This window comes from Panthera tigris, chromosome E1 (genome assembly GCF_018350195.1).
Source record: "Panthera tigris isolate Pti1 chromosome E1, P.tigris_Pti1_mat1.1, whole genome shotgun sequence".
Classification (NCBI taxonomy): Eukaryota; Metazoa; Chordata; class Mammalia; order Carnivora; family Felidae; genus Panthera; species Panthera tigris.
In genome coordinates, this window is record NC_056673.1 from 9,553,809 (window position 1) to 9,573,739 (window position 19,931).

Sequence of the window (19,931 nt, forward strand, 5' to 3'; positions counted from 1 at the left end):
TGGGTTTTTCTTTCTCCAAACACGCCACTGGCATTTGGATAGAAATTACATTGAATCCATAGATAGCTTTGTGTAGTATTGTCGTCTTAACCATATTAAGTCTTTCGGTACATGAGCATGGGCTGTCTTATCTGACTATTTAGATTTTCCTTAGTTTCTTCCGCAATGTTTTGTGGTTTTCACTGTGTAAGTCTTGGGCCTCCTTGGTCAAATTTATCCCTAGCTTTTATTCTTTTGGATGCTACTATAAATGGAATTATTTTCTTAATTTCATTTTCAGACTGTTCATTGCTGATATATAGAAATACAACTGATTTTTGCGTCTTGAATTTGTATCCTGTAGCTTTGCATTATTCATTTATTAACTCTTATTAACTTTTCTTGGTCGATTCTGTCGGTTTTTCTACCTATGGGATCATGTCATCTGAATAGAAATACTTTTGTTTCTTCCTTTCAGATTTGGAGTCCTTTTATTTCTTTTTCTTGCCTAATGCTCTGATGAGAACCCCCAGTCCCATATTGAATACAAGCGGCAAAAGCAGCCGTCCTCATTTTGTTCCTAAGTCTTCCTGCTCCAGTAGTTTTTGTGACGTCATTGCGAATTTTACGAAAGGAATAGGATTTATGTCGTGAGTGAGCATTCAGATTTTTGGAATGTAATAATTTTATAGACCTCAGGGTTTATTTCATCATCTCTTCTAAAAAGGAAAGCCAGTGGTGGTCCTTTTCATCGAGAAATATTTTGTGAGATGTTCGTTTAAAGCTTGGCCCACAAAGTAAAGTGTTGCTTCTGTAAATACTTTTATAGGAAAGGGAAAGTGAAATTAATGAACACCCACACGTAGTACTCTGTACAGTACCCCACTGAAAGGAATCAAAGGCAGATTCGTGACTTGCAAGACACTTACGGACTTGCAGAAACTAGACAGAATCCGTATTTTGGAATTTCCAAGCAATGTTACATTTTCACTCAAGACACTTGTCTTAATAATACCTCACAACTCAAGTCACTTATGTTTCCATGTACAACTGCTGGGAGATTTGTTTCCTGCTTTTTTTATTATTGGTTCCTAATGGTAGTCGCTTTTCCGGTTTAGATCATACTAAATTCAGTTATTATGCCATAGGTTTAAAAATTGTATTTTAGGGGTATCCTTCAGCAACTTAAAAGTTTCTGCAAATGGAAATCTTTTGTTATGTCTTTCACTTCTTTACCACTACCATTCTCACCTCCCCTGAAGGAACTTTTCTATTAGAATTAGAAGCTTAGGGGCGCCTGGATGACTCAGTTGGTTAAGCGTCCAACTTCAGCTCAGGTCATGATGTCACGATTCGTGAGTTCGAGCTCCGCGTGGGGCCCTGTGCTGACAGCTCATTGCTTGGAGCCTGCTTTGGATTCTGTGTGTCCCTCTGTCTGCTCCTTCCTTCTTATGCTCTTTCTCTCAAAAGTAAATAAACAGTAAAAATAACTTAGTGAAAAAAAGAATTGGCAGTTTAATAGCACTTTATATCTATTCTTCTGGGGTGCAGGAAGGGGGGGCAGGGATTCACTTTAAAAGTAAGCATAATTTTCACATTTCTTTTAAAGTCCAACCAGGGGTGTTAGCAGGAAGTTGTACATCATTTAAAACATTTCAAGTGTTTCTTTTCTTTTTATGTAATAGGCCTCAAGAAAGGAGAACTGGATATGAGCAGTTTCACCCAGGGCCATCCCCAGTGGATCATGATTCACTGGAATCCAAGCGGCCACGTCTGGAACAGGTTTCTGATTCCCATTTCCAGCGTGTCAGTGCTGCGGTCTTACCTTTAGTGCACACGCTGCCAGAAGGGTTGAGGTCTTCTGCAGATGCTAAGAAGGTAAATATTTGTTCTCTTACCCTGTGGAGTTGTCGGTCTGTGATGTTTATTTAGCCATATTCGGGCACAGTGCCCAAAAGAAAGTCCGATTGTGCCAGTCTCTAAAGGTTAGTGCTATGGGAAAGTAAAAATTTTGTTAAACAAAACTGAAAACCACAGCCCGAGTGCTCCGGCCTTTTAAAGTCAGTACTTTTGCCTTTTTGGTAAATGAAAACAATCTGGGGACTGCTGTAAAGAAACATTGCTATTGAATAACTCTCAAGCATTTTTGTACTGGCTTGCTGGGCTATAAAATGTGGTCAGTGGTTCTTAAGACAACCACAGTTTTGTTAAATTTAAGAGAATCCCCTTAAAGTCAGTTGCAGTTTATTGACTTGCTCTATAAGAGAAAAGACATTTTAGGTGAGGTTTGTCTGTGCTTATAGGTTTTATAAAGAGAAATAAATTGTTCTTATAATTTATGTAAAAAGTAGTTTCTTTAGAAAACTTGCCAATACGGAGGAAAATTATGTATAGTTCTATATGTTGGAGAGAAATACGTACTTTTAATATATAGCTATATTTTGTGACATTTTTGAACAAAGCATACTGTGAATTTATGAGAAGGTTCTATTAAGATCAAATCTCTTTTCCTCTTGTCTTATTGTTTCTTGCCTTTTGTGAAATGCATGTGTGTGCATTATGCCCTTATTTTGTTGTTGAGGTTATTTTTTTTAACTGTGTATTTTGCTTACCATTAAATCTGCAGATTGGGAAGTACCTGGCACTTAGTAGGTACTGAATAAATATTTGTTTTAGGAAGAATAAACTAATTTTTTGATACTCTTTTAACAGTGTAGTGTTAACCTTTTTGCTATCCCCGTCCCCCTTCCCATTTTGTTGGCAAATATCTCTTCCCTAATGTTTATTTACCTTTGTGGCTAATGGCCCTTTCCACCCTGATATCAGATAAATAAGTACCCACACTTTTTCTTTGAGTTTTTATGCAGGGAAAAGTGATTTAAGAGACAGTGAACGTGTATGCAATTTGTTTTCAAATAGTTCTGCTAAAGGGGAAAAAAAAGGTAGGTGTGTGGATATGTTTATAGAGAAAGCAAAAATAGTAAAATGTTAACTAGTGAGCATGAAGGATAAATGCATATCCATTGTATTGTTCTTTCAACTTTTATGTACATTTGAAAATTTACAAAATGATAGGATAGGTGGGGAAAGCTCTAGAAATAAGCTCAACTTCTGGGATTTTTGAGGCCTACCTCCTTGTGTGAAATACATGTGTTATAGTCTATGGGTTCATAAGAAATGTTTTGCAGCATGAACAACAAAAGAAAAAATACAAAGAATAAAAGTCTTCTTTTAAGAAGAATTTATTCAAGGATGAATAAATGACTACAAATGTTATTTATAGCTGTAGAATTTTTTAGCAGAAAGGGATCTTCAAGTCGCATTCATTAAAATGTGACATGTTGGATCACTGTACCACCTATTTCCATTTTATAGTAGAGAAAACAGATGTTAGGCAAAATTAAGCAACGTAGGTGGTGCCTCCTGAGTTGGAGTGAAAACCCGTGACCCCTGACCCCTGACCCCTGGTCCTGCTTTTTCCCCCCCTAAGCTGTAAACCATGACTTTTTTTTTAGAAGTAGGGATTTTGAAAGAATTAGTTTGGGTTTTTTTTAATGTTGCCAAGCTCAGGTGTATCTTCTATAGAAGAATTAGACAAGCTTGAAGGAGAAAGTTACTTTACAGCCTCACCAGTTAGAAATTGTTGTTAACTTTGCCGATAGTTGGGTGGGTATTTTAATACGCTCACTTTGTACATTGTTTATAACTTTATTTTCGCTTAAGTGCTTCATGAGCTTCTTTTCAGGTCAGTAAGTTTGCAACTGTATTTTTAGTGGTTACTTAGCATTTCATATATGGATATAAAGTGATGTGTCACACATGTAGGTTATCTGTTGGTTCATTAGAGCAATGAACATGGTCTTTAGGCTGATTTTTTTTGTGTTCATTCTTATTTATTTCCTTAAGGTAAATTCCTGTTAGTATAATCAATTTCTGATCAGAGTTGGCATATTTTTCAGCCTTTTGTATTTCCAGATTGTCCCGCCAAAGAGTAGGACTGATTCTTATTCTTGACAGCAGAATGTAGGGTGCCCAATTATTGTGCTAATGCCACAGATTTGCTGCTATTTAAAAAACCACTGTTAATCTGATAAAATTTTAACTTGTATTTATTTGCTTCTTACTAAAACTTACATTTTTCATTTGTTTATTGGTTATTCATTTTTCCTATTTTGTAAATTGTTTTTCCTATCTGTTCATTTTTCTGTTGGTCAGTTTTTGATTTTATACTGAGTTGTAGAGTTGACATTTTGGAAATGCTTTTTCTCATTTGCTTTTAAATTTGTTACTGCTATCTTGATAATCAACAGAAGACTGTTTATTTTAATCCATCAGTCTTTGTTTCTTCTTCTTTTTTCTTTTTTTTTTTTTAATATCTTTTGCTGTTGGCTTTTCTGAGCCCAAGATTGCGTGAATACCTTGTTCTGTTCGCTTGAGGCTCATTGTGATTTGCTAATAAAGCTCATGTAAATGTTTGCTGTCATTTGGCTTTTATTGTGATATAAGATAAAAGGTAGGAATCTAACTTTCTTCCCTCAAAATTGCTATCATTATGTTCCAACACAAGATTAGAAACTCCATGAAGGCGAGTATCATGTCTGTTTCATTCACCCCTCTGCCTAGTGCCTGCACATAGTAGGCACTTAAGGAATTGTTTTGTTGTTAAATGTTTAACTAGAAGGCAAGTCTGTGGAAGATATTGCTTTGTACTAGTAGTTCTTAGCTCGTGCATCAGATCACCTGAGGAGCGTTTGCAAAGTCTGCAGTTGAAATACCTGTTTTGCTATTTTACATGTTCCGTAACACACATGAACTCATTTGCGTATGGCAGGAGAATGTGTTATATAACGAGGTCTTGGTGGTTCATAAATGATTTTTCTCTGCACGTTAATGTTTCAAAAGCTCTCAGGATCAAGCTGTCCCATAATTAAAAGAAGTAGCCTTCATGATGTCTGAAGACCTTGAGAAGATTCGAAAATTATTGCATTCAAGAACTGCTCTGCTTTTCACTGTTAAGCTAACTAGTGGAGATTCAAGTGTCGAAAAGAAAATGTGAAGATACTATCTCCTATGTTTTTTTCTGTATTTTTTGTTTTTAAAGGTTGATAAAGATGGTTATACCCTCAATTGTATTTTTATTTTTTATTTATTTTTTTAGTGTTTATTTATTTATTTTGAGAGAGAGAGAGAGAGAGAGAGAGACAGACAGTGAGCAGGGGAGGGACAGAGAGAGAGGGAGAGAGAATCCCAGGCAGGCTCCATGCTAACAGTGTAGAGCCTGATGAGGGGCTCGGACTCACAAACAATGAGATCATGACCTGAGCCAAAATCAAGAGTCGGATGCTTAACCGACGGAGCCACCCAGACGCCCCTCTATTTTTTTTTATTTTGATGAAACATACTGTTTTCTGTTAGAAGTAAAAGACTTCAGGGATTTACATCTTAACAGCAGAAGCATGAACTACAGAGTTTGAATCGAGCAAAGATAGTAGGCTGATGGCAAATGATATTGGAGCTTCATTATATTATTACCTCTGTTAGAATTGTTACTGTTTTTGTTAATGCTCTGCATACAAAGTTGTACAGGTCTTAATAGCCACACTCCTATTTTCCCCAGAAGTTTTTTTTGTTTTTAAAGTTTATTTATTTTGAGAGAGAGCGAGCGATAGCAGGGGAGGGGCAGATAGAGTGGAGGACAGAGGATCTGAAACAGGTTGTTTGCTGGCAGCACCAAGCCTGATGCGGGACTCGAACTCACAACCATGATGAGATCATGAGCTAGCTTGAAGTTGGACACTTAACCAACTGAGCCCCGGGTCTTATATTTAGCATATACTATTACAGAATATGAGATTTTTCAGAAATACGCATATTTTAGCCAAAATCTCTGTTCCAAGTTGTTTTGGAGCAACTATCCAAGTATAGTTGTGTGCATTCTTTGTTAGAACTACTCATTTCTCACAGTTACTTAGTCATTATATTTAATACTCTGAGGGCTGTATTGTCCTATGAACTATGCTCATTCTAGGCTTCTTACAGCCTGCAGAAAACTAGTGACTTAATCCAAAATTTGTCTTTGGGGCGCTTGGGTGGCTCAGTTGGTTAAGCCAACACTTCATCTCAGCTCAGATCTTGATCTCAGGGTAGTGACTTCAAGCCCCTCATTGGGCTCCATGCTGGGCACAGAGTCTACTTAAAAAACAAAAATTCATCTGCTTTACAGTATTGCTTATATCTTCACCTTAGACTGGAGATTAATAGCCTGTGTGTGTGTGTGTGTGTGTGTGTGTGTGTGTGTGTGTGTTGACAAGGTGGTTGGTTTTGGGTGGAGGGCTTTCATTCTGATTGGAGGTGGACTGGAATGACATATTTGGCTTAATCGAGGTTATGTGCGCTGTAGCATGGGCAGATTTACCCGCCCTTTATAAAGGCAGGCCTAGGTGATAGCAACAAGAAAAGTGCTAGGTCATTTCTCTGACTTCCGTACCTGATTATTCGCCCTTGGAAAGTCTGAGAAGTTTTTGTTAGGAACTCTTGGCCGTATCATAGCTGTTAAGCTGGGTGGACACACAGCTTTTGCATGGAGTTTATGACTTTTCCAGCCTACAAGCTCAGACCTTTTGAAGAACCATCGTAAGAAAATGGTTAAGAAACGGTATCTTCCTTTTTCATGATTGCATTACTGTTTCCCCAGATATTCTCTACAGTCTCAGTATTGTGACATGCAAGGCTATTCAGTCTTTTAGCCACCTCATTCTAAATAGCTTTTAGGATATTCAGAATAGTGAATGATATGTGTAGACCGTGATGTATAAACGTCAGCGGAGTGGAGTGTGTGTGTGTGCATGTATGAAAATTGCTCCTGTAGGACACCAGCTAGAGAAATAGCATTTATGATTCTGCTGCGTCTTAAAATAGACTTGTTCAGCTAAGAGAATCTTGATGTTAATATTGGCTATTAGTGAGGAATAAATTGTTCTTGACTTTCTTCTCTAAAGGATCCAGCATTTGGAGGCAAACATGAAGCTCCATCCTCTCCAATCTCTGGGCAACCTTGTGGAGATGATCAGAATGCTTCACCTTCAAAACTTTCAAAGGAAGAGTTAATACAGAGTATGGATCGTGTAGACAGAGAAATTGCAAAAGTAGAACAGCAGATCCTCAAACTGAAGAAGAAACAAGTAAGTGTTGGATGTTACTGATATTTTATCGATATTCTAAGAACATATGTTTGTCTTTCTAAAGAAGATAATGCCGACTTTTCCATAGTTTTCAACTTTATATGAATGGAATCAAGCCTGTATACTCTTTGACTTGCCTTTTTTTTTTTTTCTTTTTTTTTTTTTGCTTTTACGTTTCCCGAGTTGCATCCATTCATGTCCCCTGCTGTATTGTCTGACCGTGTGATTCCAGATAGCAAAACTTGTTTGTCCATTCTGTTTTGGATCTTATTGGATGGGTTGTTCCTAGATTGTTGCTACTTCAGTGCAGTGGTGCTGTGTTTTTGGTTCACGTGTGAATAGATTTTCGTGGGCACGTGCCCGGGAATGGCATTGCTTGACTCGAGAGTATGCGCTTCTCTGAGTGTGTATTAGATGATACTGAACGTGCGAAAATGGCAGTGCCGTTGGCAACATGGACAGGTTCCAGTTTGTGCAAATGCTTGTCATCACCTGATGAGTTTTTTGCAGTTGGATGTGAAATAGTTCTCCCTGAGGTTTTAATTTGAATGTCCTTGTTTAGGTATGAGAGCTGATTTTCATTTGTTCATGGGTTATTGGTGTTCCTTATGCGGATTGTTATTTTGTCATTTTCTTTTTTTTTTCCTTTTTTTATTTAAAAAAATTTTTTTTTTAACGCTTATTTATTTTTGAGACAGAGAGAGACAGAGCGTGAATGGGGGAGGGGCAGAGAGAGAGGGAGACAGAATCTAAAGCAGGCTCCAGGCTCTGAGCTGTCAGCACAGAGCCGGACGCGGGGCTCAAACTCATGGACCATGAGATCATGACCTGAGCCGAAGTCGGACGCTTAAAAGACTGAGCCACCCAGGCGCCCCTTTGTCATTTTCTTAATTGTAGTATTTCTTAAAGTGTCTTGTCAGTTAATGCCTATGGCAGCTATGTCCTCATTTGTGGGTTGTCATTTTGCTTTTTGGGGAAGGGAGGATGGAGATTTTTGTATGTATGTTTGTTTTTTTTTTTTTTGATACTGAAATTTAAAAAATTCACATAGCAGAATATTCATCCTTTGAAAGTATACAGTCTGTTGGCTTTTAATGTATTCATAAAGTTGTGCAACTATCACCACTGTATAATTCCAGAGCATTCTTATCGCTTCAAGAAGAAACCACATATCTGTTAGCAGTTACCCTCTATTTCCCCCTCTCGCTGACCCCTGGCAACCACTAATCTGTTGTCTATATGGATTTTTATCTGGACATTTCGGGTGAATGGAATCCTATAACATGTGTGACATTTTTTGTCTTGCTGCTTTCATTTAGCATGTTTTCAAGATTCATCTATGTTCTGTCTTGTATCAATACTTCATTCCTTTTTATGGCTGACTAAAAACTCCATTTCGTGGAGATACAATGTATTGTTGATTCATTCATCAGGTGGCGGACATTTGGGTTGTGTTCACATTTTGGCTGTTTTTGGCTACTATGAGTGCTGCTGCTATGACATTCATGTACACGTTTTTGTGTGGACATATATTTTTCTGTTCTCTTGGATATATACCCAGGAGGGAAATTGCTGGGTCCTTTGGAAAATCTGTGTTTAAATTTTTGAGGAACTGTGAGAATGTTTTCCGAAGTGGCTGCAGCATTTTACATCCCCACCAGCAGTCTTTGAGGGATGGATACACTTGCTCTATTTCCGTGGTAACACCTTTTTTTTTTTTTTAACATTTATTCATTTTTGAGAGTGAGAGAGACAGAGCATGAGGGAGGGAGGGGCAGAAAGAGAGGGAGACTCAGAATCCGAAGCAGGCTCCAGGCCCTGAGCTGTCAGCACAGAGCCCGACGCGGGGCTTGAACTCATGGACCGCGAAATCATGACCTGAGCTGAAGTCGGATCCCCAATTGACGGAGCCACCCAGGCACCCCTACACTTTTATTTATTTATTTATCTATCTATCTATTTATTTATTTATTTATTATTTTAACATTTATTTATTTCTGAGACAGAGACAGAGCATGAATGGGGGAGGGGCAGAGAGAGAGGGAGACCCAGAATCTGAAACAGGTTCCAGGCTCTGAGCTGTCTGCACAGAGCCCGACGCGGGGCCCGAACCCACGGACCGCGAGATCATGACCTGAGCTGAAGTTGGACGCTCAAGTGACTGAGTCACCCAGGCGTGCCTACACGTTTTTTTTTTTTTTTTTTTTTTAAATAGCCATCCTAGTAAATGTGAAGTGGTATCTCCTTATGGTTTTGATTTTAATTTCCTTAATGATTAATGGCAAATGCCCTTTCATGTGCTTGTTGGCCTTTTTGTGTATTTTCTTTAGAGAAACATCCAGATTCTTTCCCCATTTTTCAGTCCGGTTGCCTTTTTATGGTTGAGTTATAACAGTTCCTTACTCTGGATACGCAGATACGTGATTTGCAGATTATTTTCTCTCATTCTGTGAATTGTCTTTTCACTTTGCTGTTAGTGTCCTTTGGTGTAAAAAAGGTATTCCCCACCCCCCCCTTACTTGACTCATTTAAGTATTTATTGAGCAGCTAGGGAGATAGGAAAGGTGATTAAAACATGGTCAAAGAGCGGAGTCAAATGCACAAGTCCCAGAAAGCAAAGTATAAGGTTCATTGGATCACAGCAGTCAGATGAAAGTGCTTTGGGAAATCAGGAGGGAGATTGCTTCCAGCCTGGAAGGGGGGTGTGGGTGGGTGGCAAACTGGGAACGGGGATTGAAATTAAAATAGAAAACTTTCGTCTAGATTGTTGATTCTCAGTAGAGACTATATTTGTCTCTCTTTTTCCTCTCCCCATCTTTGGGCTTAATTTACCAAGACCATTCAGCAAGCTTTTTCTAGACTTGCTTGCATTTTTGCTTTAATGTCTTCTACAGAAATAGATCCTTTTGCTGTTTTAAGACTTTTTTCCTCCTCCTTTTTTTTTTTTTTTTTAAAGGATTCATGACCTTTTGATCTTGGTGTTAATGATTTTGAGTCTTTTCCATCCTGGTTTGATAGTTTGGGGCCTTTTAGGCTGGGGTATTGAGTATAGATTTCTTCACTGGAGCTTTTTCCTCAGCCTCCTCATCCTCATCAGCCAGTTTCACTTTTTTTTCTGTGGAAACTTGGCTGTGACGTACAGGGGCAGATCGCTTTCCAGATATGCTTAGGAGTTTCACACTTTCATCCTCCACCGCTCCGAGGTGCTGTCCACATGTGCAGGCCCTGAACTACATTTAGATCACAGGTGGTGGTATTTCAAAGCCCCCAAGGGAAACCATTGGCTGTACAGATGTTTCCAGGTTGCAGTGTTACTTTAATTGAACTGCCTTCCTAATTCATTGCCGCTGCTTCAACCATGGGCGATTAATCTTTTGCATCGGCCCCCAAACTGACCATTCTTAAAGGTAGCTGGTGCTCATTTGCATCATAATCCATTTTAAAGTGATAATCTTTGGCCTTTGTTGGCCTCACAACTGAAAAGATATTTCTGGGGCCTCACGGGGTTCATGTCTCTGTCCACTGAATCTTCTGTGGGGTGGGAATCTTGTGTGGGAGAGGGGGCAGCCAGAGGTAAATGACTCCTGTTCCAGAGAACAGCCGTGTAGGACTGAATCACACCAGGCCAAAAGTTTTTAATTGTGAGGAAGCCCGGTTTATTTTTTCTTTCATTACTTGAGCTTTTGTTGTCCTGTCCAGGAAACTGATGCGTAATGTAAGGTCCCACGAGGATTTATTCCTATACTTTCTTCTGTAAATTTTATTGTTTTAACTCTGATATTTAGGTCTTTGAGCCTAATTGTGTTTTTGCTGAACAGAATTTGTTTATATTTTATATGAGACTACCCTGGGATCATTAAAATAGTTGACGAGTTGTCTTTTCAAATCTTCATAGTTTTGCTTTTTACATTATTCTTAGTCCACCAAAAATTGACTTTTTTATGTCTGTCTCAAGGTAGGGGGTCACATCTATTCTGTTATCTATGGATAATTGCAAAGTTCGTCCTTTCCCAACTGCCCTACCATTTTACCTCTATTATAATTCAAGTTTACATCTATATATGTGTTGATTTCTGGGTTTTGAAAATTCTTATTTATTGCCCTCTTCGTGGTATTCATGCAGAAATACAATATATATTCTCCTAACTACTAGAGCTTTATAATAACTCTTTTTTTCCAGTGAGGTAAGCCCTACTTCTAACGGCGTGTTTTAGCTATTTAAATTTTTTACAATCTCATGTAACTTTTAGAATCACACTTTTTGGCTCTCCAAAACATCTTTTTGGAATTTTCATTGGAATCATATGGAATACAGAGATCAATTTGGGAAGGATGAAATCTTTATGACATTGAGTCTTCCAATCCATGAACATGGTGTGTCCATTTATTTAGGATGTCTTTCATGTTTTGTTACTTTCTGTCCATAAACAATCTATATGCCTTGCATTTAATTAAACTCTAGGCACTTTATATTTTTGATGCACTTATTAATAATATATTTTTTAAATTACATTTTTTGTTGCCTTTGACATTTTTATATAGACCAGAAGTCTTCCTAAATTATCCTTTTATTGCTGATTTCTTATTTGTAGATTCTCCATATCAGTAGTTAACAACAGCAGTAGCAACACAGTTTTGTTTCTCCTTTCCAGTCCTTAAACCTTTTTCTTAATCAAAAAAAATTTTTTTAAGTTTATTTTTGAGAGAGAGAGCAAGAGAGAGCCTGTGTGTGTGTGTGTGTGTGTGTGTGTGTGTGTGTGCGCGCGCGTGCGCGCAAGCAGAGGAGGGGCAGAGAGAGAGGGGGACAGAGGATCCAAAGTGGGCTGTGTGCTGACAGTAGAGAGCCTGATGGCGGGGCTTGAGCTCACAATCTGTGCCATCGTGACCTGAACTGAAGTTGGATGCTTAACCAACTGAGCCACCCAGGTGCCCCTTTCCCTTACTTTTCTATTGCTTTATTGCTCTGGTTAGGACTACAATACAGAGTCGAAAGTGGTTATTCTTGTTCTTTTCTACTTTTAGAAGAATAACTTTACTTTTTGCCACTGATTTTGATGTCAGTGTTTTTAGACATCTTTCATCAGGTTGGGAAATAACTGTTGGATTCTAGTGTGCTAAGAGTTAAACAAAAATAATTTTTTTTAATGTTTGTTTTTGAGAGAGAGAGCACGAGCAGGGGAGGGGCAGAGAGAGAGGGAGACGCAGAACCTGAAGCAGGCTCCAGGCTCTGAGCTGTCAGCACAGAGCCTGATGTGGAGCTCGAACTCACGGACTAGGAGATCATGACCTGAGCTGAAGTTGGACCCTTAACTGACTGAGCCACCCAGGCGCCGCCCTAGTGTGCTAAGAGTTTTAAATGATGAGGGAATGTTGAATTTTATCAGATACTTTTTTTCCTTTAAGTTTGTTTATTTTGAGACAGAGACAGCACGAGCAGGGGAGAGGCAGGAAGAGAGGGAGAGAGAGAATCCCAAAGCAGACTGCGCTGTCAGCAGAGCCCGACACGGGGCCTGAATCCACGAACCATGAGATTGTGACCTGAGCCGAAGTCGGACACTTAACTGACTGAGCCACCTGGGCACCCCTAAAGTTTATTTATTCTTAGAGAGGCAGAGAGAATGCCAGTGGGGAGGGGCAGCGAAAGAGGAAGAATCTAAGTAGGCTCTGCACTGTCAGCACAGGGCCCGTGTGGGGCTTGAACTCATGAAACTGTGAGATCATGACCTGAGCTGAAAGCAAGAGCTGGACACTTAACCAGCTGAGCCATTCAGGTGCCCCCCGGTTCTCAGTTTTTATCCTGTGTATTTTTAGTCTCTTATTTTAGGTTTATAGAAGTTTATAGTTGTTATTTTCCTGGTCAGTGAAACCTTTTATTGTAAGGCAATGACATTCTATCTCTTGTAATGCTTTTTACCGTAAAATTTGTTCTGCCTGGTTTTGACATAATTAGATCAGCATTCTTTTGGTTGATATTAGTTTGTCTTTTTTCTTCCCTTTACTTTCTGTGCTTTAAGGTATAGCTCTTACATATGTATATAGCTGGGTTTTGTTTTCTATCTACTCTGACACCCTGTCTTTCCACAGGATAATTTACTTCTTTTAACCTGATTATGATGATTGGTAATATCTCAATTGTTTTTATTATATACTGTTGTCCTGTCTTTTTTATGGTTTCTTGTTTGATTTGTTCTAATCCTTATCTTGGATTATTTGTCTTACTCCATTTTCTTCTACCCCTCTAGTTTGTATTTTATACACTATTTTATATTGTTTATAATGGCTCCCCTCAAACTTACCAGCCTGTTTAACTTGAAGCCTAAAATTAAATTAGTATCTTAATCATACTCGAGAAGCAAGGGGACATAGACCTTCTTGAGTCCTTTCTCTTTTCTCCCAGCTTTTATGATATTTTGCCATTTTTTTCTAGTTCTTCCTTGTTTTATTTCAAGCACCAAAGACATTATTTTATACAGTCAGTGTTCATTTAGGTTTACCCACTTGTCTGTCATCTTATTTGCTCATCATTCCTTCTTGCAAGACAGCTCTTCCTTGTGGGGTTGTGTGTTTCTGCTTGAAGAACATCCTGCAGAATTTCCTTTAGTGAGGATCCATTAGTTGGCAGATTTAGTATTTAGTTGTGGAGACCTAAATGTCTTTTATTGATGCCATTTATTGAAAGGTATTTTTATTTGGTACTTGGTTCTTTTGTACCAGCACGCTGTCTTCTGGCTTCCACCGTTAAGACATTGGCCCCTTGGTCTAATTTTTATTCTTTTGTGGATAGTCTTCATCTTTTCTCCGGCTGCCTTTATTTATTTATTTAAAAAAAATTTTTTTTTTTTTAGCATTTATTTATTTTTGAGACAGAGAGAGACAGAGCATGAACGGGGGAGGAGCAGACAGAGAGGGAGACACAGAATCTGAAACAGGCTCCAGGCTCTGAGCTGTCAGCACAGAGCCCAACGCGGGGCTCGAACTCACGGACCGTGAGATCATGACCTGAGCCGAAGTTGGACGCTTAACCGACCAAGCCACCCAGGCGCCCCAACTCCGGCTGCCTTTAATATCTTTGTGTGCTGTTGTTTTTATTATGATGTATTAGGAGTGGGTTTTTGCTTGTATTTTATTTATTTATTTATGTTTTGGGGGGGGGGGCGGGTGAGAGAGTGGGCAAGAGAGAGAATGTTAAGCAGGCTCCACACCCAGTGTGGAGCTGTAACACAGGGCTAGATCTCATGACCAACTGTAGATCATGACTTGAGCCGAAATCAAGAGCCAGATGCTTAACCTACTGTCCAGCTTAAGATTCGTTGGGCTTCTTGAATGTGTTAGTTTTTAATCCGTTCTGGAAAATTCTGAGCCATGATCTTTTTTTTTCTTTTTTTAAACAAAATCCTTTCCTGTGGTTTCTTTGTTCTCTTCTCAAATTTCTGTTAGATACAACATCTTATCACTCTTGTGTTCTATGTCTTTTTATTGTTTTTTCTTTCCCAGTTGGTTGCTTCTTTGGGCTTCACTGGGGGCAGTTTCTTCACTTCTGTTTTTCAGTTTGCATTTCTCTTTTCAGTTATATCTAATCTGTCAAATATATCTTTAGTTTCACTAATTTTTTTTGTTGTTGTTGTTGGAATTTCTTTTAGGCTAATTTTTAAATCTCATGTAAAAAAGATTACCTTGCTTTAAAACAATGTTAAACAGTCTTCTTTATTGAGTCCTATTAAATTTATAATAATGTGTCTGACAGTTCTTTTAAGTCTTAGTGGGTCTGATTCTGCTGGGTTGGTCTTATCTGGTCTTTTCTTTAGTTTGTTCACTTGTAAAATTGCAGTAATGCAGTTAACAACACCAGCTACCTTATGTGATGGTTGTATGAGTTGTGATCATGAATATATTGTTTAATTTAATGTGGCATATAGTAAATGCTCAATGATGTGTAACCCATTATCATAATTAAAAAATATATTGCATGACCATTATGAGACGTATAGGAACTACAAATTTTATTGAGAAATGTAAAGAAACATAACATAGATGCATAGAAACACAGTGTTAATAATGTTAATAATGTTAATACCATTAACACACAAAATTGTATATGTTTTATACAATTCAACAAAAATTCAACTAAATATGTTAAATTTGCAAAATTATTATAAACCTCTTGTATGAAAGAACAAAGTAAGTGAGGAAAAGTTTATATTTTTTGTTTCGTTTGTTTTTAGTCTTCCTGTTACAATGGTTTTGTCCCGGGGCTACTTCAGTACTCAGAACAAAATGGGATTTCTGGAAGTTGGTTTTTTCCTTTCTCCACACCTACTTAACAGGGACCCTCAAAGAAGGCCTCTGAGCAGAGCTAAGAAAGAATGGTTGAGGAACTTAACCCCATAAACATGATCTCACAACTCCAGATATCTGTCTTTTACTTATAAAGATAGCAGCTTGCAAAAGTACTTTGAATTCCAAGGTGGAAGTGGTCCTTGAAGCTTGTCTCTTGGAGGAATTTTATCCTTAGGTTGGGTGTGATCTGACCTAATTGACTAGGAGTCTTGATCTGTCTTCGTAGCACAGTTAAAATTTTCCTCTAGGTTTTAGTAGACATAACCTCTTCACCCAATGTCTTTTCTGTCGTCTTAGCCAGTAAACTTCTATTCACGAGACTAATCCTAGAGCATTTACTAGGTGTCAGGCCCTGGCTTAAGTGCTGAAAAATAAAAAGCAGTGAACCAAGCAAAGTCTCTGCTTGCTTCAGTAATGATTGTAGGTAATATTTGTTGACTATTTATAGTTGTCATGTGCTTGATATATATTGAGTTATTTAATTTTCTCCAAAATCTACCTGATAGATAGGGTTAATGTTTCTACTTTACATATGAGTGGTTTATATATTTGTTCAGGATTGAAGAAGTCGAGACCTAGAAAGGACCCTAGGATCACAGGGCTCGTAAGAGTTGACCCGAAGACTCAAACTCAGGCAGAGTAATGCAGATAGCTTTCTGTTTTGTAACTGTACCCAAACTTGTAGTTTTGCCAGGGCCTCTCGGCTGCAAAATGTAAAGACTGGCTGGGGGCTGAGCATGGTCCTGTTCTGAGTTGAGGATTAATCTGAAAGTGCTGTGCGGCCCTGCTCTTCCTGCCAGATGTTCGCGCACACTGTGGATCTGTAACATATGAAAGTATTTTTTCCTGTGCTACAAAAGGTCATTGTGATGGAGGTATCTGGGGTAGCTTCATATGTTTAGTTTCTCTTGTCTTTTTTTTTTTTTTGCTTTAAATTTATCAGAATTCAAATATACAAGGATTTCTCTAATGATTATGTTACTTAGTTCTTAGTCAAAATAAGTCTGATTGGATTTGTTAGAACCCTTGGGTCCATTAGACCCTAGTAGATTAAGAGGTTACCCTATAGATTCAGCAAAACATTGCTCAGTAGCATGTGTTATCTCTGGCGATTAATTACTGGTAGGGGTGACGTACATCAGATGCCTGATTCTTTCTTTCTGCGTCTCTTAGCAACAGCTCGAAGAAGAAGCCGCTAAGCCTCCTGAGCCTGAGAAGCCTGTGTCCCCTCCTCCCGTGGAGCAGAAACACCGCAGTATTGTCCAAATTATTTATGATGAGAATCGGGTAAGCTCCTGCCATTTCTTACGGCACACAGTCCTTTAAAAGCACTTGACTGTGCCTTGTAAAATTCTCATTGTGTTCTGTGGTAATGTTAATTGTCTTAACAACCTGATTTCTGTCATAATTTTTAATGTTCTTAAACTTTGACGAAAGCTTGATGTTTTTTCCTTATAGACCAAAAAAAAGTTGATTGCCGTGTCTTAAATTAATCTTTCACTTATATATTATATTGCATAAATGTTAATGAGAATATAATTTTATCAGCTAAGTCTCTCTCCTATCATATAAAATTGGCAACCAAGTTTGTAGCACGTAATGCAAAACAAGGCATTATTCTGTAGTTTTTCACTTTCTAAGGGACATTTGATGCCAAATACTGATACCATCCTATTAGAGATGGGTCATTGGAGATGGAAATAATGTGCATTATCAGCTTTAGAATTGATAGCTGGGCTGTAGTTTGAATCTTAATAAAGTGTGAGGCCAGTGGCTTTTAGGTAGACTTTGCTATTTTAAAACAATTTTTTCTTTCATATTCATAATTGAAAGTATTCATTGATTTAGGGAAGCCAGGCCTCAATTCTGTGAGTAACTTTGTAATGTCAAAGTTAGTTTTGGGCTGGAATCCAGCCCAGAAAGCTAGCAGTTAAATGGAAATTGATTTCACCGTAATATAAAGCAAACTTTCCAACAGAGCTGCTTAACACTGGGCTTCCAGAAGTTCCCAGTCTAAAAAAGAATAAGTTTAAGTACTGCTGCAGAGAATCAGCTTGTGAGCTGAAGATGATCGATCATAAGGTAGAAGTTGAGATTCTTGTTTCAGTTGATTTACTTTGTAGTGAGTGGAGTCATCAGTACATTTTACACAGGCAGCCTACGACTTTACAATAGCCTAGGTCCTAAAGGGAATTGGCCTTCAGAAGGGCAACTGTGAATTGTTACGTACACACTTATGAGAATAATCTTAGCCTGAGCTATTCATGTATGTGTGTGTATTAGATAGGTACCTGAAAGTCATCAAATATATAAAACTTAGGATAATGGTAAGTGTCACAGGCAGGTAAAAACATGGCAATTTATATTATTTTCTTGGCCGAGTGCAAAATTAGTCCAATTTATTGAATGGACAGAGCAATCTCATTGAAGATCTATTTGAATATCTATTCAAAAAGGATGACTGGCAGTAAATGAAGTGAGTGACGAGAGAGGCCTCGTGTTTTGCCAAAAGGGGCAGCGACTCTGGTCAGGCAGAGATGTGGCCCAAGGTTGACAGGTGCTCCCTTGTTTAAGGAAAGCTGAGAAGATGGAGTTTTATGTGGAATCCCCTGCTTTTTAAAAAATACTCTGCGGAAGAATAAAACACTTTTGTGGACTGATGGGCTTCATGGCCAGTTTATGACCTCAGAGATAAAGTAAATAGGGATTGGAGCCAACAATGGAAGAGAATCTTGGAAAATAAAATGTTGACTTCTTAGTGTGAGTCAGTTTTCAAAGAAGTTGAATTCAGTGATTTTTTTTTTAATTAAAAAAAATTTTTTTTAATGTTTATTTATTTTTGACAGAGAGAGACAGAGCATGAGTGGGGGAGGGGCAGAGAGAGAGAGGGAGACACAATCCGAAGCAGGCGCTGGGCTCTGAGCGGCACAGAGCCTGACACGGGGCTCGAACTCCCAGACCGCGAGATCATGACCTGAGCCGAAGTTGGACGCTCGACCGACTGAGCCACCCAGGCGCCCCCAGTGATATTTTTAAATTGATTAAATTTCTTAATTAGCCTTGTCATTATTAGTGAATTCTCTGGTTGCCTGACTAGGATGTGAGGACCGAATACTATTGAGCAAGATCTGATGGAGAGTTTACCTTGTGTTCAATTTTTATATATATATGTGCTTTCATTACTTTGTGCAGTAAGTGTTTCTTGGTGCCCAGCGACAAAGCTGAAAACTTTCAGACCTCTTCTTTCCCCTGTAGCACGTGTGTGTTCAGATTCGTTGTGCATTGTCTGAAGAATAGAAGAACGACCAAACTTGAGATCTTGGTATTAGACTCGTGGTGAAGGTTCTTTTTCACTCATAGTAACTGTGGAAATCCTCTTTTTACAAATCTCTTCTTTCTGATTGCCCTGCTCCTAGTCTGCAGCCGTGGTGGATTTGGAACAGAGGTTCCTGGAGGGGAAGCCACGAGAGCGCGACTGGGCTCGGAGCCCAGGCTTTCTCACTGCTGCCTCGCCATGCTGCCTTGTGTAAGGCCTTTGCGGCTTTTTTAGCTTTCTTTAATGAATGACCTTATCTGTTTTGACACCGGAGGAAAGGAGAAATGGGTGAAGGCAAGGAGACATTTCTCTCTTGTTCCTTTTGTGGCAGCAGTCTACACTGGGAATTAAGCCTAATGTGGCTTAAGAGATGGGGGCCATTATCTTGTATTAGGCCTCTTTGGTTTCTTTAGAAAGTTAGTGGGAGGGGGGCACCTGGGTGGCTCAGTCGGTTAAGGGTCCAACTTCAGCTCAGGATCTCATGGTTCGTGGCTTCGAGCCCTGCATTGGGCTCTGTGCTGACAGCTCAAAGCCCGGAGCCTGCTTCAGATTCTGTGTCTCCTTCTTTCTCTCTGCCCCTCCCTTGCTTGCACTCTGTTTTTCTCTCAAAGTTAAATATTTAAAAAAAAAAAAAAAAAGTTACTGGGAGGAAGAAAACTACCCAAAAGTGACTGTTTAATTTGAAAATTGGTTTCCTGAGAGAAAAATTGTCTTGCATCATATTTAAACTTTAGACCGAGATTTATTTAGTCTCTAAACAGACTCTTCTCCTGGGCTGTTTTTAACAGTTCAATTTGCTGTTACCCTCCCCAGTTGTAGGATCCAAAAATATTTATAAATGCTCTAATTTCAGAATTATAATACATACAGAGAAGGGTATGCATGGAGTATAGTTCTCAGAAACAGCTCGGTTATATTTTGTTTGCGTGACTTGCAAGTTAAAGTGACAACAGATGAAAGAAAGAGATCAAAAGTAGAAAGTATACTCCGTGCCAGCAACCTCTAGTCACCTAGGCCTGTGTCCTGGGAAGTCTCTGTTTCCCTCTCTCGGCCACGCTGTAGGTTTGGTTAACTAACGAGGAGCATCATCCCCTCCTCCTAAATCGTGGTCTCCCTCC

The 19,931-nt window shown here is 38.8% G+C and overlaps 1 protein-coding gene and 1 pseudogene across 16 annotated transcripts in view; one reads left to right on the forward strand and one right to left on the reverse strand.

The window, feature by feature from the left end:
• NCOR1 (nuclear receptor corepressor 1) overlaps window positions 1-19,931 on the forward strand; it is a 158,723-nt gene that overhangs the window by 41,275 nt on the left and 97,517 nt on the right. For all 16 annotated transcript variants that reach the window (XM_042967734.1, XM_042967733.1, XM_042967735.1 and 13 more), the window contains exons 4-6: window positions 1,665-1,857; window positions 6,978-7,160; window positions 16,671-16,784. In XM_042967734.1, the coding sequence (XP_042823668.1) occupies window positions 1,665-1,857; window positions 6,978-7,160; window positions 16,671-16,784 (490 nt within the window). The remainder of the gene's footprint in view (window positions 1-1,664; window positions 1,858-6,977; window positions 7,161-16,670; window positions 16,785-19,931) is intronic.
• LOC122233487 lies at window positions 10,080-10,893 on the reverse strand (annotated as a pseudogene).